Source organism: Mauremys mutica, chromosome 1 (assembly GCF_020497125.1).
Source record: "Mauremys mutica isolate MM-2020 ecotype Southern chromosome 1, ASM2049712v1, whole genome shotgun sequence".
Lineage (NCBI taxonomy): Eukaryota > Metazoa > Chordata > Testudines > Geoemydidae > Mauremys > Mauremys mutica.
In genome coordinates, this window is record NC_059072.1 from 90,907,474 (window position 1) to 90,935,317 (window position 27,844).

General features: G+C 47.6%; 1 protein-coding gene across 1 annotated transcript; it reads left to right on the forward strand.

The window, feature by feature from the left end:
• The first annotated feature begins 2,443 nt into the window (after positions 1 to 2,443).
• NFAM1 (NFAT activating protein with ITAM motif 1) lies at positions 2,444 to 27,304 on the forward strand. Its single transcript, XM_044979437.1, has 7 exons — positions 2,444 to 2,690; positions 5,187 to 5,540; positions 6,462 to 6,574; positions 16,413 to 16,610; positions 20,139 to 20,225; positions 24,408 to 24,503; positions 25,982 to 27,304. The coding sequence occupies exons 1-7, from the start codon at positions 2,636 to 2,638 to the stop codon at positions 26,036 to 26,038; spliced, it is 960 nt and encodes a 319-aa protein (XP_044835372.1). The 5' UTR covers positions 2,444 to 2,635; the 3' UTR covers positions 26,039 to 27,304.
• The last annotated feature ends 540 nt before the right edge of the window (positions 27,305 to 27,844 follow it).

Consider the following 27,844-nt stretch of genomic DNA (forward strand, 5'->3'; position numbering starts at 1 on the left):
GAGCTGCTTTTGCTAGCGTTCAACTGATCACTTGAATAAAAGACTTCACCTGGAAAGGTGTGTATGTACTTGCTGGTGCATGTACATCAGATTCAGCTAGGAACAGGCAGTTCTAAGGGGCTCATATCTTGCACAGAGAAGGTGTTGTCCTTGATCTGCAATACAACATGCTTTTCTGCTAATGCTTTTTTACTGTGGGGACAGCAGGCCCCTGTCATTCCAACAATCCTGGATCCATTAGAGCTATGCACAGAAACAGCGCCATATCAGTCTGGACCATTGGGCCAGTCCTGGGTTGTGTTTCAGGACGTGTCTGATACCTGATGCTTCAGAGGAAAAACAAACCCATAATGTAGCTGGCCAATCTGTAATGCTGTACCACAGGGGCTGGGGGAAGAGTGGTGCTTCCTAATCACACTACAGCTGGCCAGCTCACGCTCTGAAGAGTATTTTACCTACAGAAAAAAAGAACAGGAGTACTTGTGGCACCTTAGAGACTAACAGATTTATTGGGGCATAAGCTTTCGTGAGCTACAGCCCACTTCATCAGATGCATGCAGTGGAAAATACAGTAGGAAGATATATATACACACAGAGAACATGAAACAATGAGTGTTGCCATACACACTATAACGAGAGTGATCAGTTAAGGTGAGCTATTACCAGCAGGAAGTTTGTTAGTCTCTAAGGTGCCACAAGTACTCCTGTTCTTTTTGCAGATACAGACTAACATGGCTGCTGCTCTGTTACCTACAGAGCTTCACGTGTCATTGATGCTAACAACATTACTCAGCACTTAGAAGTTTTGGATTGTGCTGTCTGGGTACAATCTTCTGTTAGCAGAGCCTTCCTAAGCGGGCTCCACAGGAGGTTTAGGGGGAACCATACTGAATAACCTCCCAACCACCACTGGCCTGATACAAAAGCACAAGAATCCCCTATTTCCCCCCCCACACACATTTAAATCTCCAGGGCTACAGCCTAGTCCAGTATCAGAGGGGTAGCCGTGTTAGTCTGGATCTGTAAAAGCAGCAAAGAATCCTGTGGCACCTTATAGACTAACAGACGTATTGGAGCATGAGCTTTCGTGGGTGAATACCCACATGCATCCGACCAAGTGGGTATTCACTCACAAAAGCTCATGCTCCAATATGTTTGTTAGTCTATAAGGTGCCACAGGACTCATTGCTGCTTTTACAGCCTAGTCCAAAATTCCAGAAGCAAATTGAACTTGAGTATAACATTCAAAGGTTCAGGCTCCTCTGGTGCTAGAAGGAATAGAGTGTTACCTTGCAGTTATTAGCTGCTGGTAGTCATTTCAAAGCCATTTGTTTTCAGAAAGCTGTACCATAGCAAATTGCAGCAAGGAATTTATTTCTGGCCCGGAGTGCCTCTAAATCCCCCAGATAATTCTCACCCCACAAACCCACTCTACTTAATTTACTCGTCACTCTGAATTCCTGAAATCCATAAATGCTGATCAGAGTTAAAACACATCATAGACAGAAGAAGCATACACTATCCTCCAGAAACACATCAACACTGGAATACGCAAAGGTACGCGGGGTACCGTGAGGATAAAGATAACAGAAAGCCACTGCTATTCAGTTGGGGCAGCAAAGTTCTTCCATGAGGAGGTGTCACACTCCCTCCCCAACCAACAATCTCAGGACTTGCTTCAGGCTGGACAGACGCTGTCACTCTGACCCCACATCTGAACAGGGCTGGTGCTGCCCAATCCATGCCTGCATATCAGAAATACCAAATGGGCCCCAAGTGCCTTGTTACCACTCTTGATTGTCCTTGCTGCTCAGCTGTAAGACCGCTAAAGAGTGATTTCCAGCTGAGACCAGCCCAGTGCAGCTCCTTTCAGCTCATGGGGTGGGGGGAAAGGGGCCTTCATTCTGGCTAATCTGAACCAAATCTCCCCTGGAGGAGTGCAGCTGCTGCACCAGCCTTGAAGAGTATGTTAGGTCATTGCTTCCCCCCCCTCCCCATCTGTCAAGGGCACTAAGTGCTACCCAGGAGAAATCTTTGTACTCGGGGGAGTACAGTGATTGCTACTGGGCCTGCTCCCTGTATGGGTGCTCAACTTGGGAGGGAGACTCATTCCTTTTTTGCACCTGTGCAGGGTTGGGCACAGTATGTTACTAAAATAAAGGGTGCTTAAGAGCAAATCTCACTAACGCAACCCCTCAAAATCAATAACATGACCTGTAAAGACAATACATAGTACATCCACAGCGACATCTGCCTTCCTATGTATTGCCAATGCTCCATCCAGCATGCAAAGCACACTCTGCTTCCCCATCACCTGCTCCAGCCAACACACAATCCTAGCAAGCCGAGGGTTATATATAGTGTGGCCATCAATTGACTGACGTAACACTAGCCTAGCAGTTAACAACAACCCCAGAGGCAGGGAGGAGTCCAGCCGAAAAGCAGAAGGCAGCTGTGTCTACCAGGAACAGCCTGCCTGTTGCATTGTGTTTCCCACCCCGCTGCCTCCCCGCCTCTTCCCTTGCAAAAGGGAAGGGAGAAACGACATCTCAATTGTGGAGATACCTGACCAAAACCATCTCTCGTCCGTTGGCGTGTCAGATCTGGTTGTTTTCTTACAGCCTTTGACCCTATCATGGCCTCCGGTCTAAACGCCATCTTCCTTCTTCTCTGGCTCCTTCAGCGTGGAGGTAAAAAGTGCTTTTTGTTCCTTTTGTTTATGCTCTCATTTGGTCACATTATGGCATTTTTTCAGCTGGTGTCTTTTGTTAATGTCCAGAGAGCCCCCTCTAGGAACTTGCACATTCCTGCTATTTCTGTCTTTTAAACATTCTGTCTTTTAAGAACTCATAAAGAAAATCCAGAAGGGAGGGGGAATATGGAAGTAGTGCCATGTAACCTACATTAAATGGTTCAGGTCCTCTGCAGCAAGTTCTTCTCAAGCTAATGGCTCCAGGGATTAACAGGAGAATAGGTATTGGTGTTGGCCCTGCATTGTGACAGTGGTACTTTGTAATGGCTTGTGTGAAAGCCAGGTTCATGTAAACCTTGGCATTGTTATACAGGGTGAACTGAAGATGAGGATGACGAATGATCATGCCCTAGACTCGAGAGTGGGGCCAGAGACCACTCAGATCATTGGTCCTCCCATACCACCACTGCATTTTGGATGATCCCTCACTACATCCCTCTTTTATGGTTAAAAACTGTTCCCAGTGCTGTAACCTAAACTTTTCTGTAACTTCAGCCTATCACTCCTTGTTATGTCATGTGCAGAGGCCTTTCTTTCATTGGCATGATTACCTTGAAGTTGTTTGTAGACCATGACCATGTTCTCCCTCTGTCACCCCACCCCAGAACTCTTCTCAACAGTTTGTATTTAGCTCCTTTCATTTTGGGTTGTCACTTCTGAAATGTGGTTGTTAGGTAATTGTGATATTCGGGTCACAATACGGTGTCATAACATGATGATGTCACACTAAGCTCAGATTACATTATGGGGCTCTTTTAGTGTTCCGCAGTGACCCTGTTTGTAGAATGCAAGATTTCAGAGAATCCCATCAAAACCAGGAAAGATGACCATGCCACCTTTCTCTTTATATCTCTGGCCTTCAATTCATGTATCACTGAAAGAATCAAAATTCCTGTTGTATAGAGAGACTTGTCCATAAGATTCTGACCCACTGTCCTAATGAGGGAAGAGCACTGGGATTCACAACGCCTCATCTCTTTCTAGGCCAGTAAAGGTCAGGTAGTTTGAAAGATGATGTAATTTGTCTGTAGAGGAAAGGGCAGCAGCTGTCCTGAATCTTGAGGGGCCAATTTCAAGTTGATCTATCCATAGAGTCCAAGTACAGTGGTGACTGAGGTCTCTCCTGCCCCCACACTTATCATGGGAACAGTGACAGAAATTAGCTCCACTGGCAAATGGAAAAAAAGCAGTTGGCTGGAGTTGCTCTGATGATTTTCTGATAACTTTTAAAATGCTTTTGCTACTCCTCCGCTCCTATTGTTCTCTATTCATTATTATGTCAGATGCTTTGAGATGGGAATTGCAAGTGCTAACATAAACAGATCAAAGGTTGTCTAGGGTTTGGAACTTGACTCGTGATGTCAAAGGGACGGGGGCATATACCCTGTGAAATGGGCTTTCTATCGGCATTTTCACAATATATGGTGTTCCCCTTGCGCTTTTTTGTTCTTTATGCTAAACAAAAAAGGGAACAAGCCTAGAGGCAGCATCTCCTCTTTGCTTCTGCAGCCTCTGTTGTAACTTCCTATATATCACCACTTGGTGAATTGCAGAAGCAGATATCCTTCTAATTGCCTGACAACAATCATGGGAACTATTTCGCCTCTCTCTTAAAGAGATATTATCATGCATGGCTACTTCAGGTCTTCACAGTTCCGCCAATAGTTCCTGTACCTTATGTGCTGACTCGCCCTTTGCTTTGCTGTTTAGAGTGGCAAAAGTTTTGAGTGGTGAAGCTGCATCCTCTTAATATTTTTCACGGTCTCAATACTGGCATGCACAGTGTGTGCAATTTCCTTCCTCACTCTAACACCCCATGTACCCAAATACACAGTTACACTGACACACACATTTGCACACTGACACAAAGGCATGGGATTTTAGAGGAGGTTTTATAAAAACATCAAACCAGAGTTAATTACCACTTTTGTCAGCCATAACATATTCTCACATGCTGAGTAATCAGTCCACTTCCTCCCTTCATCCCCCTTTCAGCATGCTAGAGTTTTAGAGAAGAACTCACAAAGAAAAAGCAGAAGCCTGGGATTGCAAGTATCAGAGGGGTAGCCGTGTTAGTCTGGATCTGTAAAAGCAGCAAAGAATCCTGTGGCACCTTATAGACTAACTGACGTTTTGCAGCATGAGCTTTCGTGGGTGAATACCCACTTCTTCTGGGATTGCAAGTGTATCTAAAACCACAAAATATTTATCTAATGGACTGTACAGACTACACAGGAGTTGCCTTGCCAAAACATACGAGTGGTCCATGTAGTCCAGTATCATCCTGTCTCTGACAATAGCCAATCCTGGATGCTGCAAAGCTGGGTGCAACCCCCATGATAATGCATCTAATTGTGTGTGTGTGAGAGAGAGAGCAAGTATGTGTTTGGAGGTGTTGTTATATAAATGCTAAAGATTATCTCCTATTGTCTAGGACGGCAGGTTGGTGGACAGAAAGTCTCAGTAAAACAAACCCCCCTGATCCAGGTCGCTTTTGCCAATGAAAATGTATCTATGACGTGCCTGGTCAGCTACCCCTACATGAATGAATACATCACCTTCACAATCCATTATTACTGGGTGAACTCAGAAGGCAAGATAGTCACCATCAACAATCATTCCGTATCTGAAACAATCCCCACTGGACAGACAAACCAGACAACAGAGAAGGATTACCCACATACAGTTGGGACACCAGAAAACCCCGCTGCTACTGGCACCTACTACTGCAAGGCCAGTTGGAGACGCAAAACAGAAACAGGAAATGGGGTATTCATCCTTGTTAGAGGTAAGCTCCCACTGCGCCTCACCTAGCCAATGAGAGATCAGAAGAAGAGGTTTGAAGGGCAAAATCTGACTGGAGTTTCCCCATAAAGGGGTGATTTTTTTTGGCCCTTTTTTTCTTTACCTCAAAACAAGGTAGAAACTAGTAATACCTAGCACTTGGGTAGCACTTTTCATCCACAGATGTCAAAGTGTTTTACAAAGGAGGTAAATAGCATTATCCCCATCTTACAGATGGGGAAATGGAGGCACAGAGAGGCTAAGGCCTGGTTTACACTACAAAGTGTTGCCAACATAGCTATGTCGGCTAGGAGTGCCACCTTACTCTAATCCGTACAAAATGCAACTGCAAATATCATCTTCTTTGCCTGCTGTTCTGATCACATAACCTCCTCTTTGGATCTCTCCACTGGCTCCCTGGCTTATACCATATCAAACTCATTCTTTTAGCCCTCACTTTCAAGGCCCTTTCGTGGCTTTGCCACGCCCTGCTTATCCTCATCTGTCATATGTCCCTGTTTCCTGCACTCCACCGTACGACCCATGTCTTCCCCAGTCTACTTCTCCCACAGAGTCTTGTACTGAATGTGTGTGTGTGGAGGGGGTGGGGATGGGTTCAGGACTGGAGCAGCAGAAGGTGAGGTGTCAGGCGTGAGGTACAGTGGCAAAGTTGGAGGCATTGGGAAAGCTTGCAAGGACCTACCTGTACCTGATTCTGCCCATCACTATCAGTCTTTGTTTTGAGACCTTTCACATTCACCCAGGATGTGATTTAAAAGAAAACATATATTAAAAGATATGTTCTTCAGCTCTGCTTGTGAGTTTTAGCCCTCTGACAGCTATTGAATGGAAAACTTGGGGGTAAAAATGAACAGTGGTTCTCATCTCCACTCATGCCATGAATCGTTTGCCTTCCTCCTCACAGACACAGGGTACAGAGAGCCCTCCCCGGGCATGTGGAAATTTCTCATCGCTCTTACTACTATCCTCACCATACTGAGCATCACTGAAACAGCTCTGCTGCTGTGGAAGAGAAAGGCAAGTCCTAAGATAAGTATTACAGGCGGAGCTGGTAACGATGCCTGTAGCTAAGGTTTCTTGACACTTCCCATTATAAGACCCTGTTTTCAGTAGTTAGTAACTTTACCAAACTTTAAGTGTTTGGACTGAAATTTTCCATGCTGAAAGTCTACCTCAGACTGTTGGGTTTTTTTAAGTTTCAGTAAAAATGGTTCAGCCATATCAGAGAACAAGATAAAGGGTAAATATATTGTTTTGTTCATGTTAAAAGCTCCTTGTGTCAACCAGATTGTGTGTGCACTATCCCCAAAGAGCAACTGAGAGTGCTGTAGCCCAGGGCTGCCAGGCAGAGCAGGACTGCCCCTGCAATCACTTCTCACAGCAGCTGAGGGTGGCTGTGTCACCAGGTGCAGGAACTCAGAGCCCAAAAACTCTCTCTTCTATGGTCCCAATGCTAGGTAATAAAGGTAATAATTGGAGATATACCAATCTTCTAGAACTGGAAGGGACCTCGAAAGGTCATTGAGTCCAGCCCCCTGCCCAGGGGTGGCTCTAGAAAATCCGCCGCCCCAAGCAGGGCGGCGCGCCGTGCCGCTCGCCTCACCCTTCCCCAGTCCCGCGGCCGGGGCAGAAGTGCCTGCGGACCGTCCCGTGGTCCCGCGGCTCCGGTGGAGCATCTGCAGGCATGCCTGCGGGAGCTCCGTCCGAGCCGCGGGACCAGTGCACCCGCCGCAGTCATGCCTGCGGGAGCTCGAGCGGAGCCGTGGGAAGAGGGGACCCTCCGCAGTCATGTCTGCGGCAGGTTCGCTCGTCCCGGGGCTCCGGTGGACCTCCCGCAGGCATGACTGCTTGGCACACTGGGGTCTGGAGCCGGCCCTGCCCCTGCCTTCACTAGTAGGACCAATTTTTTGTCCTAGATGATCCCTAAGTGGCTTCCTCAAGGGATTGAACTCACAACCCTGGGTTTAGTAGGCCAATGCTCAAACCACTGAGCTATCTCTCCATACTGGTGCCCAGGCAGTGTGGTGAAGAAGCAGCCAGTCTGGAATGCAGAAGGGCAGGAGCTAGACCCCTGGGGAAGGTGTGCAGTAGAGGAAACAGAATGGACAAGGGACACTGTGGGGCAGGGGGTGGGATACAGGAACGTGTTGGGCAAGGAGACTGGGGCAAAGAGAATGAGGGGAAACTGAGATGAGAAGCCCGGGGAAGGAGACTGGGACTGGCAGCTAAGGTCAGGGAAGAGTGGAACTCCAAGGAGAAGACTGGGACTAGGATGAAGAGCTGGGAACAGGAGGAAACTGGGATGTGGAGCAAGGGGAGAGGAGTCAGGGCCGGGACAGGAATAGACTAGTGGGGTCAGGGCAGAAAAAGGGGTCAGGTCTAGGGGAAGCAGGGGCATAAGAGTCTGTGCTCATTGGAGCACATTACTCTCCAGAACCTAGAATGAAACCTAGGATTCCTGGATCTCAACATTCCTCTGCTGCCAGCAAATATCTATGTAATCCACTGGCAAAGTGTGTGTTTCATCCACCTCTGGTGGCTGTTCTACATAGGGGATGGCAATCTACTACTGCATTTAATGCCACCGCTAACTCAAGCAGCAAAGATCTGTGCTGTGGACTTACTATTTCCAGTTTTTCTGATAAACCGTGTGGGTATCAATTTCTGGTTTTCCACTTTGCTATTTTTAAAAACATGGGATGTTACATACAAAAACCTATTAGTAAAATCATTATTAATGTTGCAAAGTCAAGCAATTAAAATTTAGGAAATGCCAAAATTAAGTTTTCCTATGCATCCTTGAGTTGGGCCACTTATGTGTGTGCCTTATGATAGCATCTTTAGTTACATGATTACACACTATTTTTTCCATTGGACCTCTGCCTCATCTCAGCACAGGATGGACAGTACTTACTTAATGAGCAACTATTCAATATTTTGGTTTCTCTGCATTGTTCAAGGTGTGGCCCTATGCCTTATTTACTGCCACCACTCAAACACTGCTCTTCAGATGAATTATTAATTTCCTTATGGACTTTTCTGTGGCATTTATAACTATAGTGTCATGACCCAAGTCCTGAACCCAGGTCTACAGGGAGGTCATCATTCGCCAACCCTCCATTTATCAGCTTGCTGGGATTAGCTAGACCTGGCTGTCCTTGAAGCCCAGCTCATCTAGGAGGCTCCACTCTGAGCCCCAATTGATAGAATGCTGGGCCTCCTGATTGGCCTACTCTCCCTACTTAAACCAGAAGGAGGAACAGGAACTTGCTGGTACAACTGGTCTCCACCCTGCTTTGGGTTGCCTCCCCCTGTACTACCTGCTCTTGTCTCCTGGTCCTGACCTCCTGGTTTCCTTACACAGCATGATTCCTGGCATAGGCACCAACTCTGTGAGTGCTCCAGTTTACAGGGCTTAGGCGAAGGGGTGGAGTGGGGGCAGGACCTGAGGTGGAGTGGGGGCAGGAAAAGGCAGGGCGGGGTGAGGGTGGGGTTTGGGTAAAGGGGTGGAGATGGGGCAGGACCTGAGGTGGAGTGGGGGCAGGAAGAGGCGGGGTGGGGCAGGAGTGGGGTTTGGGTGAAGGGGTGGAGATGGGGCAGGACCTGGGGTGGAGTGGGGGTTGAGCACCCCCGGGGAAACTTGGAAGCCGGCACCTGTGATTCCTAGTATATGACCCTTGGCTCTTAACCTTCTGGACCCTGGCTCTGAATGCTGGTTGGTTGGGGACCCAGCCTTCCTGCCCCACATTAATTACTAGGCATGCCCTTCTCTGATATTCACCCAAGAGTTCTGAAGGAACTCAAGAAATTGCTGAACTACTAATGTGGTATGTAACCTATCACTTAAATCAGCTTCTGTACCAATAGCTAATGTGGAGGATAGCTAATGTGATGCCAATTTTTAAACAGAATCTCCAGAGGTGATCCTGGCAATTGCAGGCCGGTAAGTCTAACTTCAGTACGAGGCCAACTGGTTGAAACAATAGTAAAGAACAGAATTGTCAGACACATAGATGAACATGATTTGTTGGGGAAGAGTCAACATGGCTTTTGTAAAGGGAAATCATGCCTCACCAATCTATTATAAACTTTGAGGGGGTGGACTAAGATGATTTAGTGGGTGTAGTGTACTTGGACTTTCAGAAAGACTTTGACAATTTCCCTCACCAAAGGCTCTTAAATAGGCAGTCATGGGATAAGAGGGAAGGTTCTCTGCTGGATCAGTAACTGGTTAAAAGATGGGAAACAAAGGGTAGGAATAAACGTTTGGTTTTCAGAATGGAGAGAGGTAAATAGCAGTGTCCCCCAGGGATCGGTACTGGGACCAGTGCTGTTCAGTGTATTTATAAATGATCTGGAAAAAGGGTAAATGGTGAGGTGGCAAAATTTGCAGATGATACAAAATTACTCAAGATGGTTAAATCCAAAGCAGACTGTGAAGAGTTACAAAGGGATCACACTAAACTGGGTGACTGAGCAACAAACTGGAAGCTGCAATTCAATGTTCATAATGCAAAGTAATGCATATTGGAAAGCATAATCCAAATCATACATACAAAATGATGGGGTCTAAACTAGCTGTTATCACTCAAGCAAGAGATCTTGGAGTCACTGTGGATAATTCTCTGAAAACATCCACTCAATGTGCAGCTGGAGTCAAAAAAGCAAACAGAATGTTAGGAACCATTAGAAATGGGGTAGATCATAAGAAAGCAAATATCATAATGCCCTTATATAAATCCATTGTACACTGACACCCTGAATACTGCATATAGTTCTGGTCGCCCCATCTTAAAAAAGATGTATTAGAAATGGAAAAGGTACAGAGAAGGTCAACAAAAATTATTAGGGGTATGGAACAGCTTCCATATGAGACGAGATTAAAAAGACTGGGACTTTTCAGCTTGGAAAAGAGATGACTGAAGGGGGAATAAGATAGAGATCTATAAAATCATGAATGGTGTAGAGAAAGTGTTATTTACTCCTTCACATAACCAGGGCCGTCCAGAGGATTCCGGGGGCCCGGGGTCTTCGGCGGTGGGGGGCCCTTCCGTTCCGGGACCCGCCGCCGAAGTGCCCCGAAGACCCGCGGCGGGAGCCCCCCCGCCGCCGAATTACCGCCGAAGCGGGACCCGCCGCCGAAGCGCAGCCCGGTCTTCGGCGGTAATTCGGTGGCGGGGGGGGTCCCCGCCGCGGGCCTTCGGGGCACTTCGGCGGCGGGTCCCGGAACAGAAGGGGCCCCCCGCCGCCGAAGACCGGGCTGCGCTTCGGCGGCGGCGGCGGTGGCGGCGGCGGCGGCGGCAGGTCCCGCTTCCCCCCCGCCCCCCCGGCCCAGGCCCCGGCCCCGGCCCTGGCCTCTTACCCGAGTGCGTCTCCGGCGGGGCCTGAGCTCCGTCCCGCTCAGAGCCGCGTGGTGAGGGGGCGGGGCTGTGAGCTCTACGCCGAGCGGAGGCAGCTGCCCCGCCCCCTCCTCACGCCGCTCTGAGCGGGGCGGGGCTCAGGCCCCATTGGAGCTCCCAGCCCCGCCCCCTCACCACGCGGCTCGGATCGGGGCGGGGCTCAGGGGACCCGGCGGAGACTCGGCGCTTGATGCGCTGAGGCTCCCGGAGAGGGGCGGAGGCAGGAGCCTCCGCTCTTCTCTTGGGGGCCCCTGCGGAGCCCGGGGCCCGGGGCAAATTGCCCCCTTTGCCCCTCCCTCTGGGCGGCCCTGCACATAACGTGAGAATCAGGGATCACCCAAAGAAGTTAATAGGTGGCAGGTTTAAAACAAACAAAAGGAAGAACTTTTTCACACAACACAGTCAACCTGTAGAACTTGTTGCCAGGGGATGTTGTAAAGGCCAAAACTATAACTCGGTTCAAAAAATAATTAGATACATTCATGTACGATAGATCCATCAACAGCTATTAGCCAAGATGGTCAAGGATGCAACCCCTTCTCTGTGTGTCCTAGTCTCTGACCATCGGAAGCTGGGAATGGGCGACAGGGGATGGATCACTTGATTATTGGCTTGTTTGGTTCATTCCCTCTGAAGCACCTGGCACTGGCCACTGTCGGAAGACAGGATGCTGGGCTAGATGGACCATTGGTCTGATGCAGTATGGCTTTTCTTATGTTCTTATTCGTGAGCTCTTATGAACATGGCATCAAATAAATTAGAGGAGGAATGAAGAGCTGGCCAAGACAGGCTGCCAAGGCAACAGCTCTTGAATCCTGGAGCACCACTCTTGTCATAATGCAGTCAGAGACAGATTATTTTTCTGATTTTAAAAAATTACAATTATTAGACATTAATAGGAGAGAGAAATCAGGGTGAGAACCTCTCCCCTCCTTTAGCCCAGTAAAGGGACTGGAATGACTAAAGGGACACTAACAGTCTCGGTTCCAGTCAGGGCAGGATTTCCCCAGGGCAGGAACTGCAGAAGACAGCTACGCACGTCGTCCAAGGACACCCTCACAACTCCTGGTGTGGAGGCCATGCTGGCATGGGGTTGGTAGAGGGAGGGGCATGGCAGAGGCAGGACTGTACCATGCAGCTTTGCATAGCATTCAGGACATGACGGGCAGCTTTCCAGGAGGCCCGCAGCCTTTCCAGTCCCCAGAGCACTGGGAAGGCTGAGAGCTCTGTGCTGTGCCTTTTAAAGTTTGTCTACACATGAAAATTAATCCAGAATAAGGTAAAGTATGACTCCAAAATGGATTAAGCTAATTTGGAGTAAGGCACTCATTCTGGAATAAGAGCATCCACACATGGTGTTAATCAGGAATAGCTATTCTGGAATAACTCCCCTGTAGGCAAGCATCACAGACTCCAAGTCAGTGCAGGAGGGAGCTCAGGGATCAGCGTTTAGGAAAATTGTCAGGCTTTTCATTTTCCATCATAGGCAAGTATGTTTGACCCTCTTTATCTTGTGGGGCTGCTCCTCTGCCTCCGGACTCTGCAGTACTACCTACCTCAAAGGTTCAAATATCATGAGATACCTCCTTCCCCCTCAAAAAATCATGGGTTTGAGATGGGAAAAAATAGATTAATTTTTTTTATTTGTCTTCTGATTATGCCAGTGTGGCTAATTCACAGATTTTATTGTGAATCTTGCAATATGCGGTGCTTTGCTTAAAACCTCCGCTCCTGGAGTTATGTGATTACAAGAGACTCTCAGCTTTCACATTTTTTTTTTAAAAAGTAAGTTTCTAGGCCTCAAAGGTTGTGGTGTTTGAAAATGTGGAAACCAAAAGAACCAACATTTTTATTATTTTTAATCTCATGATTTTTAAACCAGTCTCATCTTTCTGAGCACTTGGGGTTGGCAATGTAGTTTAAGCTTTAGATAAGCTGCCTGGTCACAGTCCATATATGAGATCATTTCAAGTTGAAAATTCAACCTAAAATTCATATCTCTCTCTCTCTCTCTCTCTCTCACACACACACACACACACACACACACACACACACACACACACACACACACACACACACACACACACACACACACAAATGGTTGCCATTTTTGGTTGGAGATATTCCTGGAAGTTCCATCACATGGCATAATATTTAATTAAAGATTAATCTTTAATTCCTGGAGACTCCGGGCCAATCCTGGAAGGTTGGCGACCCACCCCCTTCCCTTCTAAGAAGGAGACTTCACTTTCTCTCCTCTCTATCTTGGGGTGGGAGAGATGTCATTCTTTCCTACTTCTATTCTCCTCATCACTCATCACTTACCTTTCTCTGGTCACAATTTCCTAATCCCAGTATTGCCTGCCCCAAAACAGTCAAAAATAATGAGTCAGGCTCCCTCAAGTGAGATTGGCTTAGATAATGAGATTTCTAAAAATGATAAAGCTGGGACTCTTTTTATTTGTCTTCTATGTTTTGTGCCATTTGTATTCACACTTCTGAGTTTTTCTCTACACCTGTGAGGGCTAGACACGTCCAGTTTTTTTGTTTGTTTGTTTGCTTTTTTTTTTCTTTAAATGAAAGCTGAGATTGTGGTGTATTCACATGACTTCAGTAGCTGGGGCTTTTGGAAAAACTCCAAACAGCATGAGACTTGCAATAAAATGGCAACACTGCATCCATCCCCCCAGTCACCTCCCCAATCTTTCCAATTCCTCCCCGATCATTTTATCTCAGGTTCCTTCCTGCTCTCTGCTTCTCCCACAGTCTCCTTTACTTTCCCCTCAGTCCCTCTGCTGCTACCACTCTCCCTCCTTAGCTCTCTAGATTGCCTTGTCCTCCTATATTCACCTACTGCACCCCAACCCCACCTACCAGTGTCCTTCCCTGTGCCCCGTAATCACCTCCTCTTTGCATGGCCCCTCTCTGCCTCCTAACAGCACACATCTTTGCTAAAATGTAGCCTGACTTTAAGTCTCATTGGAGAAACTGGGAGGTGGTGGCCCTCTTTTCTAGGGGCAACCTGACTGCCACCTGCACAGGCTGTAGGGAAATAGTAGCCATCTTAATTAAGAGCAGCCTGGCATCAGGCCCACTAATGGGGTATGGGAAATGGTAGCCATTTTGGGAAAGGGTAAAACTTTGTGAGGTTGCTCCTGTTCATCCCTACATCACAAGAGGCTTCAAGTCAAAATACCCAACATGAGTCTCACAACAAAAATGTGATTGCTGGCAACTCTCTAAAGTCACAATCTCTCCCCCCACCCCACCCCACCGTGTCCTGTGGGGCCTGAAGCTGGGGAGCAGCCTGTGTGAGACTACAGCCTTGCACCCTGTGCCTCGGCAGGGTGCTCACCTAGCTCAGGCCTCTATGATGTCTCTGTCGCTCTTGCCTACCATGTGCTGTGAGGCTGCCAATTTGTTCCAGGCCCCTGTGAAATCACTGCCTTTCACTCTGGGTCTGCGGCTCTGACTCCAATCTGATTAATCACTCTCTATCCCACGCACCTGCCAAACTACAGGCCTTTGGCCTGAACTTCAGGCCCTTGGGAGATTGTTCAGCCACTCAGGACTTTTGGTACAGCCACAACTATCAATCTTGTGAATGCCGGATAGGAGTGGGCATGGAAGCTTATCATCCTTATAGTGTATATGGAGAAGGCGCTAACCTGCTTTTTTTAAAAAATAACCCCCAAAACGTATCAAAGCAGTGCTGATGCTGGGTTTTTCAATCACAATTTGTTCTGTGTTTTGTGCCTTATGAGAACTAAATGAGGGGTTTTGTGTATATTTGTAGGTATTTGATTGGCAACTTGCAAATTATTGTAGAATTTCAAATAAATAGCGGGTAGGCTTCTTTCTCCTTTTGCTTTGTCTTCTCTTTGACTAAAACGCCATGACTTGACAGGTGATTCCAGACCTCCCATTCAGATCTATATTGACTCCCCGCTTTAGTTTGTCTAGTTACAGGCCTGCTGACCCCTCCTTACCCTGGGGCCTCACCTCATAAGCTCTGTCTATACTGCAACTAAACACCATCGGCTGGTCCATGTCAGCTGTCTCAGGCTCACAGGGCTCGGGCTACGGAGCTGTTTAATTGTGGTGCAGACGTTTGGGCTCGGACTGGAGCCCAGAGAGTCTCGGAGCCCAAGGTCCAGCTTGAACCCAAATGTCTTCACCACAGTTAAACAGCCCCATAGCCTGAGCCCTGCAAGCCCAAGTCAGCTGACACAGGCCAGCTGAGAGTGTTTAATTGCATTGTGGACACATACCCATAGAGGTAGTGACTGTGAATTGATGTGAAATGCAGACAGTGCCCCTCCTCCTTAGCAGGAAAAATGCTGTGTCCACATCACAACCAAAATAGTTAACCAAATCACAGGTTGCACTAGCACCAAGGCTGAGGACAAGCTCCTTCCCCTTACTCCAGAGAGTTTAGCCAGATATCTCGGGGGGGGTGGGGGTGGATTTCAAGACTGGCTGATACCTCCAGATTTTGAGTTGACCCACAGATTTTTTTTTTTAACACCATAGAATTTTTTAACGCAAGTTATCTAGGCTTGAAGATTTAAATGTTTATCCCTAATTACTAATGGATTGGAAAGTAGTAGTTCATCATCCTCATGTGATATGAGACTGATGTCATCCTGCTTCTTTCCAAATACAGGACAGAAATACTTTTCAAATACTTCTGCGTTTTCTGCATTATTAACAATTCTCCTCAGCCAGAAGAGTGCTTGTGGTGGTATTGGTTTCCCTCCTCCATGTTGTTAGAACGACGCTCTCCTTCACAAAAGGAAAACCCCTCCACAAAGTCATGGATCAAGTGAATTAATATTGCCTTGTATTATGCTGCACCTTACATTTCTGTCCTTCGTATACACAACCTGGGAGGGGGTGATGACCTTGTCAGATCTCACAAGCTAAGCAGGGTTAGATTTGATCTGTAGTTGAATGGGAGAGCTCTACGGAAAACTCATTTGCTGAAGGAAATGGTGTTGGTGATTCCAGAAGAAGTCATCTTCCTTCAAGTCAGTATTGGACCAATGCCTCGGTGTATTACTGACCAATAAAAGGTCTCTTGGTACTCTTCTCAAGGGTTGTGATGTTAGCACCAGTTTCTTGGCCAAGTCCCATTTTGAGTAATTGCATTCTGCACTGCTAACATTCCCCCTAGAGTTGCAGCTGGGTAGGGCTGTCTTTATTTCTTGTGCTACAGCATTGCTATGTGCTGTTAAATAGGTGCAAGCTCCACCCCAGAGATGTCTGTATTGTAGAAGTGATTTTTGTTTAAACACAGAGTCTGGTTCACACAGTTTTACACCAATTTTAACCCAGCTGTTTTCACTGGTTTACACTGGTGCGAGAGGAGGGTCGAGCCCACTGTTTTCAAAGTGGTCTTTTGTGATGAAAGTGCTATAGAAATGTGATTCACTAGTTATCATTGATCATGTGTTAAATACAAGATGCATGCAAACATTTATTTAACATTTTGGAATGTCATGTGTTTACAACAGATCTGTCATTTAGTGTCTCGTCCTAAGTTGGTGGTGTGTCCTGGGAGATGCCCAGATGTCCTCCAGAGATGCCCAGACCTAAGCACAGGAGCCCAAGCCCCTTCAGGAAGCTCAGAACCATCTGGCTCCATCTACACTGTGAGTACCACCAGAATTACCCTCATCCCCACTGTGGCCTACTGCTGCACCTCCATGTGTACACCAGCATGGCACCATGTAAAAACAGGGTGATCTAGGGGGTGGAAGAGAGAGACAATGTAGTCCATTCCTTCAGTATAAGGAAGGATTTGATTCCAAAGAGTGGGTTGGCGAGGAGGCGAGGAGGCGAGGCATCTGCTTATGCCGTCTCCTCTCTATAACTTTTGCCTTCTGTTCAGAATAAAACTGACACCCTTTTACCACTCCTGACACTGGCCCAGTGCAGCTGTTTCCATTCCCCGAGCCTGGTGGTGGCAATGCCTCTGTTTACCCAAGGAGGGGGAGGAATTGCTTAAGATGGGCAGCAGGGCAAATGTGGAAGGGAGTAGAAGGGTGAAAGCAGAGAAGAATATTGGTTGAATATCAGGAAACCTTTTCTGAGCATGAGATCTATAATGGAGTGGAAAAGTCTCACAAGGGGAGAGAAGGAAGCTCAGTTGCATGAATCATTTGTGACTGGACAAAGATCTGGAGAATGTACTGTAGGGAATGCTAATGCACTGCCAAGAAAGGTGAGATGCTGATGTGGACAGGAGGATGGACTAGGTCTTTTCTAGCTCAAACTTCACGGGTTCTTATGAGGCCAGTAGGGTTTGGTTTGGTTTTTTAATTTTTGGAACTGAGGTTTTAAAAAAAAGCAGCTGGAAATACCAGTGTAATAATTTGGGGAAGGGAAATTAATTTGATAAATCTTTTACTTTCAGAAATTTCTTTTTAATTCAACTTTTTAGTAAACATGGAGAGTTTTTCTGTAAAAGTGGATGATTTCTGCAAGGAGGTTAAAAAAAATTCCAATCCAGTTCTCGCTCAGTCAGTGTTGCCATGCATCCTCAGCTCCATCTTAATTACACGTTCTGTCATGTTGCCTTGTTTGAGGTGTCTACCTGAAGTTTAAAATAACAGTGTTTTAAACCCTGGCCCAGCTTTGTGAAAGTGCCCCTGGCAAGGGCTGGTGGACTTGATGGTGCAACCCCCCCACACTGCTCCTTCTCCATTAGGGGCTAGGAACCGGCCGGGGTGGTCCCCAAAATATAAGTGATATTATCTTAGAATGTGGCATGGCTAATTTCCCTGGGGGATGCACTCATTTAGTGTCTCTTGGGAAGCATTAGCTGCTGAGGTTCCTAGGGAACCCTGGCAAGAAAGTAAAGGTGCCATTCACTGGGATGAAAGCCTCCTCCAGCCTAGCTACCCAAGGGTGCAGATTGCACTCCTGTTCCCAGGTGCCTGTGGGTGTGAATCTAGCTGATCTAACAGGACAGGGTAAAAAGGAATGTTGTGGGGCCTGAAGCACCTCCTTTGGTCCCATATACACTATGAGACGCTAGTGTTGTGCTGGAGCTGGTTACCGTACCGTAGCACACACAGCCTGATTTCTCTGTTGGATTAGGGGTTTGTGGGGCCCTGGGCCAGAGTAAGTGGGGGGCCTCTCTCCACCTTTTCCGCCTGCAGTCTCCCCATTGTCCTCCCCCCTGACAGGGAGCTGGGTCATGGCATGAGGGCTTCCCCTGCCCGCCAGGTGCTCCTGCTGGGGAAATGTGGTTGGGGCACAGGTGCTTGCCCTGCCCCGCCAGCCCGGGACCCCTGCCAGGGAGCGGGGGCTTCCCCTACTCCCCCACAGGAGCACTGGGTGGGTAGAACGGGTTGGGGCATGGGGGCACCCATATTTCCAGGTGCCCCCGAATTGGCTAGGGCCCCTGGGCATGGGCCCCGTTGGCCCAATGGCTAATCCACCACTGTGTTGTTGCTGGGAGAAAAATGCACAGGGTAAGAGACTCTCTGTGACCAGCAGCAGGAAAGGAACAGAGAGCAAGGAAGATGAGAGGAGAGCTCTGTGTGCGTGCTGTGTGGGGCTATGTTCCGAATGAGTGGCCAGATGAAATAACTGTTAATGTTTGCCTCTTTTAAGGGGCGAGTGGGGGTAGAAACCACATGATGCTCTACTCATTTTGGCTGCCCCGTCTGTCTTAAGGCCCCTAGGCAGGCTGTTCATCCCCCTCCCAACACATTCTGCTCTTCTTTAAATCATGATCACTTTGAGCCTGAACACTTGTAATTCCCAGGGAAACGAATGGGGTGATAGATGCTCAGCGCCTCCCAGGATCAAGCCCAGTCACTTGTTTTTTCTCTTGCTGTATTAGGAGACATGACAGTCTCATTCACTTTGCAATCCTCCCTAAGAGCACCTGCCCCTCCTGCCTGCCTAAGCTCCTCCCATCTTCTTGTTGCCAGAGAAACAGCCACCTTGGCAACCTGCTGTCATCCTTGAAATACACATAGAAAAGTCCTCCTGATTGTTTTATTAGATCCTCCGGGCAGATCTGGAGCATCATTCAATCTGACATGCATCTCTAGTGACACGATTATCTGAGGGACAAGGAGATGCTCACATGTGTAGGATGTGTGTGTGTGTGTTTCTGCATGTACCTGTATGTGAGCATTCAGGGCAGAGCTTAAATTCTTATAGCGTATTTCCCGGAGGCCCCCCCAGCCCTCCCCCCATTCAGGTCTCCAGCTTCAGCTGTGGGGCAGAGAGTCTCAGGGCTTTAGCCTCATGGGGGGGCACCCTAGGGCTCAGGGCTTCTGCCCCACGAGGCGCCCTAGGGCTCAGGGCTTCTGCCCTGTTGGTCACCTGTGTTGGGGCTTGGGCTCCAGGCTTCAGCCACAGAGCCAGCTCACAGTCCCCCAGAGGTTTGAAAATATTTACCGGAGCTCCACTCTGGACAGCTCTGGCTGAATTTAAGCCCTGATTCAGGGGGGAGTGTGTGGGTGTATGTATGTAAGTGTGATTTAGAGTATATGTGTGAGCTAGACTCTGTGTGTGTGTGTGTGTGTGTGTGTGTGTGTGTGTGTGTGTGTGTGTGTGTGTGTCTATATTATTTCTGCATTCTAAGAGGAAAAATAGTTCCCGGTTTAAAAAAGAAATGCAAATTGTCCCTGTTATAAGTGACTATGAAGTTCCCACCTTTTGCTGTGCTGTTGGGCATCAGGACATCAGCTCAGCCACTCTTTCCATTGCCAAATGCCCAGCGTGATTGTGATTGGAACACTAGTGCCAAATTGTACCATTCAGAGCTCATCTTGCTTGCAGGTTCACCTCCTGTCCCACTGAGCAGTGAATGTCCCCTATAGAGGAGGGTCTTATTCTGCACTATGTGAAGAATTTGGAGTAGATGGAGGCAGGTGGGAGGGGCCCTGCTGTCTTAGATTTATATCCTAGGGAGAAAAAAATCTCATCATGTCTCCATGATTCAAAATCACGACAAGGACGGGGCTGCCCTGTGCAGTTAGGGCATGAAGCGGTTTCCAGGACTTTTGCAGACTTTGGGACGCAGGCTTTAGGTTCATCAGAACTCAGATTTAGGATGGATGACAATCCCTGATCACAGCAGGCAACTGCATTTTTTCACCTCTCTGCACTGCATGTTTGTGATGTGACACAAGCCCTCTTTCCTCTCTCCGCTCTAGTGCCTAGAATCCCACCAAGCTGAGGTCTATTCTGTCCTTGAGGATAACACGAACAGCTTGTCGCTTGAGAAGAATCCCACTGCTACGGTAAGTCTCCTCTCAAGTAATCCTGACCCTGTCCTGCTGGGGGTTCCCTTTGAAATTGGGCCTGGCATAGAAACCACCACAGAGCTGCTGTGCCTGTACAAAGGCAGTAAATCTAACTGCTGCTTCCACTCCTCCCACCCAGAAAAGGAAAGGCTGGATTCTTCCTGCCCCTAGGCTGGGCTTATGCATGTTGAATCTTTCTTCTCTCTGGTTAAACAGTTGTTTTTTGTCAAACATTATTAGTTCGGGGAGGCCTGGCTGATATAGGGGCTGCGATGTGAGATTTGCTCTGAGGCATGGTGGGAGATTTGAGATAATTTCTGGCAGTGGAAACCTCCATGTGTGCAGACCAGACCAGGGCTTCTTGGAATATGGGCTGATCCTGGCCTCCAATATGGCCCTTTTGGACTGCTCAGGCAGTGCAAAGATCAGGCAGCTGAAGAGTCGTCCAGCATGGAGAAGTCCTTGAATATGGGCATGGCTGGGACACTGCTGAACCCAGCCATCCCCAACTGGCATAACAGCCCCCTCAGGGCAATTACCACGGGCCAAAAGTTTAAAGCAGCTCTGAGACTGCTCTAACTTCTGCCAGGGTTGCTGCAACCCCTGACAGCCGTGGGGATCAGGGAAAGGGAAAGTACAGCCATGTTTGGCATCCTCTGCATTCTGGTCCTACACTGAGTGCAGGTCAGCCAGCCCTGGACATTGGGCTCGGGGTGTTCTGAGCCCTATATATAATTTGTGTTTCCCCCTTACTGTCAAGATGAAAACCATATTGAGTGAAATGCTTCTGGAGCACCTGCTCAAGAGATCAACAAGAGTCAGCTGCTTAACAGAAGTGACGGGCTAATAAAAGCAGAGCAGAATTGTGCCCTATACGGTAGGGGACATTTTGGAGCACTCTCAGAGTGAGAGTGTGCCTCTCTTAGGTGGACTCCTCTGCAGGTTTCCCTGTACTGTGTGGGTTTGTTTGGTTTTGTTGTTTTGGGGTGTGGGGGGGTTACGAACACTTTGGATTCAATGACTTTTCCCAGTTGTTGCTGTTTATTATTATGAGCGGGGTGGGACCCCTGCCTAGCGGTTAGAATCTCTGGTGGCAGCCTTGCCTAGTGGTTAGGGGTAGGAGAACCCAGGCCCTCCCACTTCACCAGGTTCTGACCTAGGACACTCTTGGGCACCACAGGGAAGGCAGTCATGTTGTGTGATCCAGTTAACACCCCTCCCTGGGTCTCTTCCTACCTCTCTGTCCCTCCTTGGGGTGTGTCATGGCTTGCCATTATCTCTGTAACTTGGTCCATGGGCCTTTGCAAGCTAAGGAGTCGCAGCTTCATGCAACCACTCTCCTCCTGAGATACCTTCCTGGCACAGTGCCTCCATCACAGTGGCTGCACCCCATCTCTCTCTCCACCCACCAGCCTGTTGTGCTGAAGAGACTCTCTCTTAAGGCCCTCCTCCAACCAGAGCATGCCCAGCAGGCCTGCTGGGGCGGGGCTTCCTGGGCCCAGAGTTATTCCTGCACCCCTATCTCTCTCCAACATAAAGTTTGTCCACCCCATCACAATTACCTTTTGCTCTCAATTTGGAGAGTAAAACAAGGTTTGGTGAGTTTTGCCTCATTTCCAGCTGGTTTCACTTTCTGCTTCTTGTGCATATTATGTGTCCAGGATCCAATAAGTAAATAATGTCTCACATTACCTACAATAGTAGAACAACAAGGACAAGGACAGAAAGGAACAACAAAAATAAATCATGTTAGCACAGTGAAAGGGCTCTTGTTTACAAACTACCTCCAGCCTGATCCATTTCTAACTTCAGAATCCAGTTAACGCCAATTGTTTCCCACTGCCAAACTCTTTGGAACTCGGTGTCCAGAATCTGCTGGGCATTCCAAGTGCTGTGTCCACACACACCTTCACCACGGTTCTTAAACTTGGCACTGGTCTGTTTGGGTTGCAAAGATAGGAGGGAAAGTTTTTAGTTATAAAAAACATCCCCCCGACTCCTTAATGTTGTTAAAATTATTACTGTGACAGAAGCATTTCTAATTCATATTCTGTTGTCTTACGAAACCTTTTAGGCTTGAACCTTCTTGGCAAGTTGAAAAGTGTAGTGTGGACAGTGCCTAGGGGCTGAATCCACTGCTAGCATAAGCGGATGCAACTCTGAGTGTTTCAGAGTAGCAGCTGTGTTAGTCTGTATGAGCAAAAAGAACAGGAGTACTTGTGGCACCTTAGAGACCAACAAATTTATTTGAGCATAAGCTTTTGTGGGCTACCGCCCACTTCATTGGATGCATAGAATAGAACATACAGTAAGAAGATATTTATATGTACAGAGAACATGAAAAGGTGGAAGTACCCATATCAACTGTAAGAGGCTAATTAATTAAGAGAAGCTATTATCAGCAGGGGAGAAAAACTTTAGAAGTGATAATCAAGATGGCCCATTTCGGACAGTTGACACGAAGTTGTAAGGATACTTTAACATGGGGAAATAGATTCAATTAGTGTAATGACCGAGCCATTCCCAGTCTCTGTTCAAACCTAAGTTAATGGTATCTAGTTTGCATATTAATTCAAGTTCAGCAGCTTCTCTGAGTGTGGCCCTCCAACTGCATATTGTCTTTGGAACATGGCATAATAGGAGCAGGGCCGGCTTTAGGAAGTGCGGGGCCCAGTTCGAACATTTTCGGTGGGGCTCCGGCAGGGATGACTTAAAAAAAAAATGTAAAAAAAAGCCTTTCATTTCTTAGCAACCGGTTCCCTATAAAAAGTTCTGATTTAAGGGATGTGCCATAGTATGTATTTTTTGTACCAATAGAACAGGAGTTCATGGCACCTTAGAGACTAACAAATTTATTTCAGCATAAGCTTTCGTGGGCTACAGCTCACTTCTTCGGATGCATAGAATGGAACACACAGACAGGAGATATTTATACATACAGAGAACATGAAAAGGTGGAAGTATGCATACCAACAGGAAGAGTCTAATCAATTGAGATGAGCTATCATCAGCAGGAGGAAAAAAACTTTTGAAGTGATAATTAAGATGACCCATAGAAGGTGTGAGGAGAAGGTGTGAGGAGGCAGCTTGAGCCCCCCGCTACCCCAGGGCTCTGGGGGCTATTTAAAGGGCCCAGGGCTCCCCTTCTTCTACCGCCCTGGCCCTTAAAATAGCTGCGGGAACCCTGGGGAAGCGGCGGGGCTCCAGCGGCTATTTAAAGGACTGGGCGGTAGAAGCAGCCAGAGCCCGGACTTTTTTAATAGCCCCCAGAGCCCTGCAGCCCTACCCCAGGGTTCCAGCAGTGGGGCTCTGGTGGCAATTTAAAGGGCCTGGGGCTCCAGCCCCTGCTGGGAGCCCCAGGCCCTTTAAATTGCCCCCTGGGGAAGCCGGGCCATCCCGGTACAGCGCACCAGCTCTTGCCAGTACGCTGTACTAGGGCTTGGGCGCGGGGCCCTCTTAGGGGCGGAGCCCGATTCAGGGGAATTGGTTGAATTGGCCTAAAGCCGGCCCTGAATAGGAGTTGCTATATTGGATCAGACCAATAGTCCATCTAGTCCAGTATCTTGTCTCCAATGAGCAGCAGCAGCAGCTTCAGAGGAAAAAACCCTGCAGTAGGCAGTTATGGGAAAGTTTCCTCCTCTCCCCAGATAGTTAGGGGTTGGCATATGTCCCAAAGCCTGAGTGGTCACATCCCTTCCAAAACTCTTGTTTACTTTAAAAATATATTAACTATTATAACATTGAGTAGTCCAGTTATCCATAGAAATGTCTGGTACTCTTTGGAATCATGCCAAGTTCTTAGCCTTGGTGATATCTTGTGGCAGTGAGCTCCACAGACTTTTTCACACAGTGCACAATTGGTATCTCCTTTTCTCACTTTTACATTTTTAGCACCTTTCAATTTCATCAGAGGCCCCTTGTTCTTGTGTTCGGAGACCAGAAACACAGGAGATTCCAACTGGCCTTTTATCCCATTCATTCTTTGTTAGACTTTAATCATGACCATTCTTCTTTGGGCAATCTGAGCAACCGTGTACACATGATGTTTCTGTTCACTAAATATGGAGCACTCAGCACGTTATCAGAACCCTGGTACTGCCACATGCGAGCGAGTGTTTGGAAAGTGGATGCTAGGGCAAAGTGACCTGTTACTGAGTGATGTGGGTACGTCTCTTGTAGCCTCAAGACATGAACATCTCGCAGCCAGACAGGGTTGAAGACAGAAATGAAGACTGTGGGAAAACAGGGAAGAAGAAGAAAAAGAAGAAAGAAATGGTAAGAGCCTTCTACAACCCTGCCGTCAAAAGCAGCCTCATACCTTGTGTTCAGCTGATCACATCATTCAGAAAGTAAAGAACTGAGCATTGTAGTGATGTTTAAAATCTCACTTGCACTTACCACGTGTCCCCGTGTCCAGACTCAGCTGTGTGAGGGGACAGGGATGGAGGGGAGGTTCTCTAGCAGGTGCAGTGTTAGGAATGGAATGGGAAGGTTTGCATTAGGCAGCTCCCACACCAGCCTCTGTCTGCAGTGAACACAGAGTGATTGAAAACAGGAATGTCATGATAAACATGGTGGGCCAGATTAATCTGTGGTGTAATTCCATCAAAGTCAGTGAGGATAAATTTGGCCCAAAAGGTCCATGGCCTTCCCTGTGCTGGAGAATTTTGATGTGCTGCCTGCCACTGCAGTTCTTAGCTCACCTGTAACACATCACATGCCCACACATAAAATTACAATCAATACCCCACAAGTATTTGCGCTACTATTAGGACGAGACTTGCTTTGAGCAAGGCTGGCCACTGTTGCTGCATAGACACTGAGGATTCTTAGATACACCCACCATGGCACTAGCACCATGGCACTAGCACCATGGTGCCGTTTCACCGATGCTAGTAATAGTGGGAGGGCTAGTAGAGAGTAGATGCCAGTGATTTTTGCCACCCTTTCCGGTAATTCTGCTCACAGTAGTCCTAGGCAACGTGATGATAAAATGCCAGTGATTGATTTAGACCAGCGCTCTCACTGTTGCTACCGCCAGCACAGTGGCTGTGTTTGCAAAGAATGCCATATGTGGATGCAGGGCATGAATGCACCCATAACTGGAAGGCTGGTGTGGGTGCACTGCACCACTGCAATATCCACCAGTTCAGCTAGTAATGAATAGGTCAGTTCTCTGGTGTACATGCGCCCTTTGGAGAGTCTACAGTTGGCGTTTTTTGTAAAATGTGTCCCTCTGATGCCACGGAGGAATTGCTAGTGTAGACAGGGCTTCGTGCAGCCACTGGCATTTCAACTACTCAGTTGTCTAACCTTGCTCACAGCAACAGCAGGAGTATGTGACCCAGTGCTTAAAATGTCCGTGTCTGTCGGTGCCTTGTCTTTGCAAGATACAGTGGTGCAGAAAAGATTCAGCTATTGAAGAAACAGAATTGGGAAGGTCAGGGAATTCCTCTTTCACAGAATCCAGACTGATTTATTTTTTACTTTTGGAATAACCAAGATCAATCCCCCTTCCCAGGTGAATTGCTTTTTTGGAGCAGTGGAAAATAGGAAGCACCTTTATGCCTGGAGCAGGGTTATTAATGTTCATCTCCGGGGCAGCAGCATTCCGCTGGCTGAGTTAATTCCATTCTGTGGATCACTAGTGGCCATTGCCAGTGGAAAGAGTTGCAGAGGATACTTCTTAAGAATCAATCTGGCTTTTTGAATAATTTCCCTCCATTTCTTTTTTTCTTTTTACCATATTGTAGAAATCTCAGCAAGAAACTCTGGAAGAACCCTTTGATTCCCTGTATGAGAATATCTAAGAGGAAAGACTAATCGTGCTTGGACTACACATCTCTGAGTATGAGGGAACTGCCCCTCACATCTTTAGTATCCATCTGAATTCTCCAGAGACTCATGGCACACTGATGGCAGAGCCCCACGTTGGTCTCTTTCTAACCTGTTCTTTATGGACCTCAGAATTCCTTTGTTCTGCTCTCAGGGTGGCCCAGGCTGCATGGGTGCGCCTGCAGAGGATATTGCTTTCAGTTATTTATAAGTCTGACTATTAGCGATTGTTTTAGTCAGGATCTGTGCAAGTTTCCCTCACCCAGCTCTGGCGATGCATTTGAGTCTTGATCTCTAGCACTTGTTGTACAATACAGGGACCCCACTACTTTCTTTGACAGTGCACCTCAATCCTGACCTGCAGCCCATGCTATCCCACTCCTAGCTCTCTCCTGTCATGTCAATATGAACTTGATATATGTCTATTGAGGACCTGATTGGGAGCCAAGGACCCCTGTTACCACCTTCCCTTTCTCAACAACTTCAAGCTGAAACATGCTGATGCATAAAGCAAACTGACCTGCTAGCCCTGTACTGTAACTGCAGATATACAGTACAGCCCTGTGCTGCTCTGAAACAGTCTGTCGGATTCAGCTCTGCAGGGTGAATATTTTCCTTTGAATGCAATCAACAGAATATGGTGGGGGGAGGCAGCAAGAAAAGAGATGCAGAAAATGAAGGAGTCTTCCCTGCCTGTGGACATGTCTCATTGGTGATGTTCCTCCCATGATAAACTATTTGGAGACAGGGCTTGTGAGAGCAGCTGCCCTGCTGGACTCTGTTCCGTTTATAACCCTGTCCCAGGCTGATGTCCCTCCCAGGAAGGGTGCTTAGAGGGAGCGTTAACATTCTTCTTTTTAATAGGTATTGTTACATAGTGTGATTGGTTTTTTAAGCTCTGGCGTGGGCAGATGTAATATCTTGGGGAGAAATTGTCACCCCATTGAAGTCAGTAGGAGTTTTGACATTTATTTCATTGGGGCCAGGATATCACTCCTGGTGTTTAGAGTGGTATTTCAAAAAATGCAGCTAAACCAGTTTATCAGACTCACAGTATATGGAGTAGAGGCCCTGTGTGTGAATTTTCCATCCAAGCTCTTATCCTTGCCATCACATGGATCTAGCCCAGGGGTGGCCACCCTGAGCCTGAGAAGGAGCCAGAATTTACCAATGTACATTTCCAAAGAGCCACAGTAATATGTCAGCAGCCCCCATCAACTCCCCCCACTCCAGCCCCTAGCGCCTCCCCCTCCACCCTATGCCTCCCGCCTGCCGTGATCAGCTGTTTTGCATGTGCAGGAGGCTCTGGGAGGTAGGGGGGAGGAGGGAGGGCACAGCACATTCGGGGGAAGGGGCAAGGGCGTTGGGGGAAGGGGTGGAGTGGGGGCAGGGCCTGGGGCAGAGCAGGGGGTTGAGCAGTGAGCACCCCCCGGCACATTGAAAAGTTGGTGTCTGTAGCTCCAGCCCCAGAGTCAGTGCCTATGGGAGCCGCATATTAACCTCTGAAGAGCCGCATGTGACTCCAGAGCCACAGGTTAGCCACCCCTGATCTAGCCTATCAGCTGAACTTACACTCGTAGTTCTGATGGGAAAGGAGTGACATTCACTATATTGTATAACTTGATCAAAACAATGGATCAAAGAGCTGAAGATGTTGTACCTCTTCTTTTCTAAAAACAAAAGAAGAATCTGTAGAATAAGCTGAAAGGAATCATGCAAATCTCTCTAAAGAAGAAAATCAAATTAAAACTGATCTGAAGGTCATAGGATCCTCTCCAGTT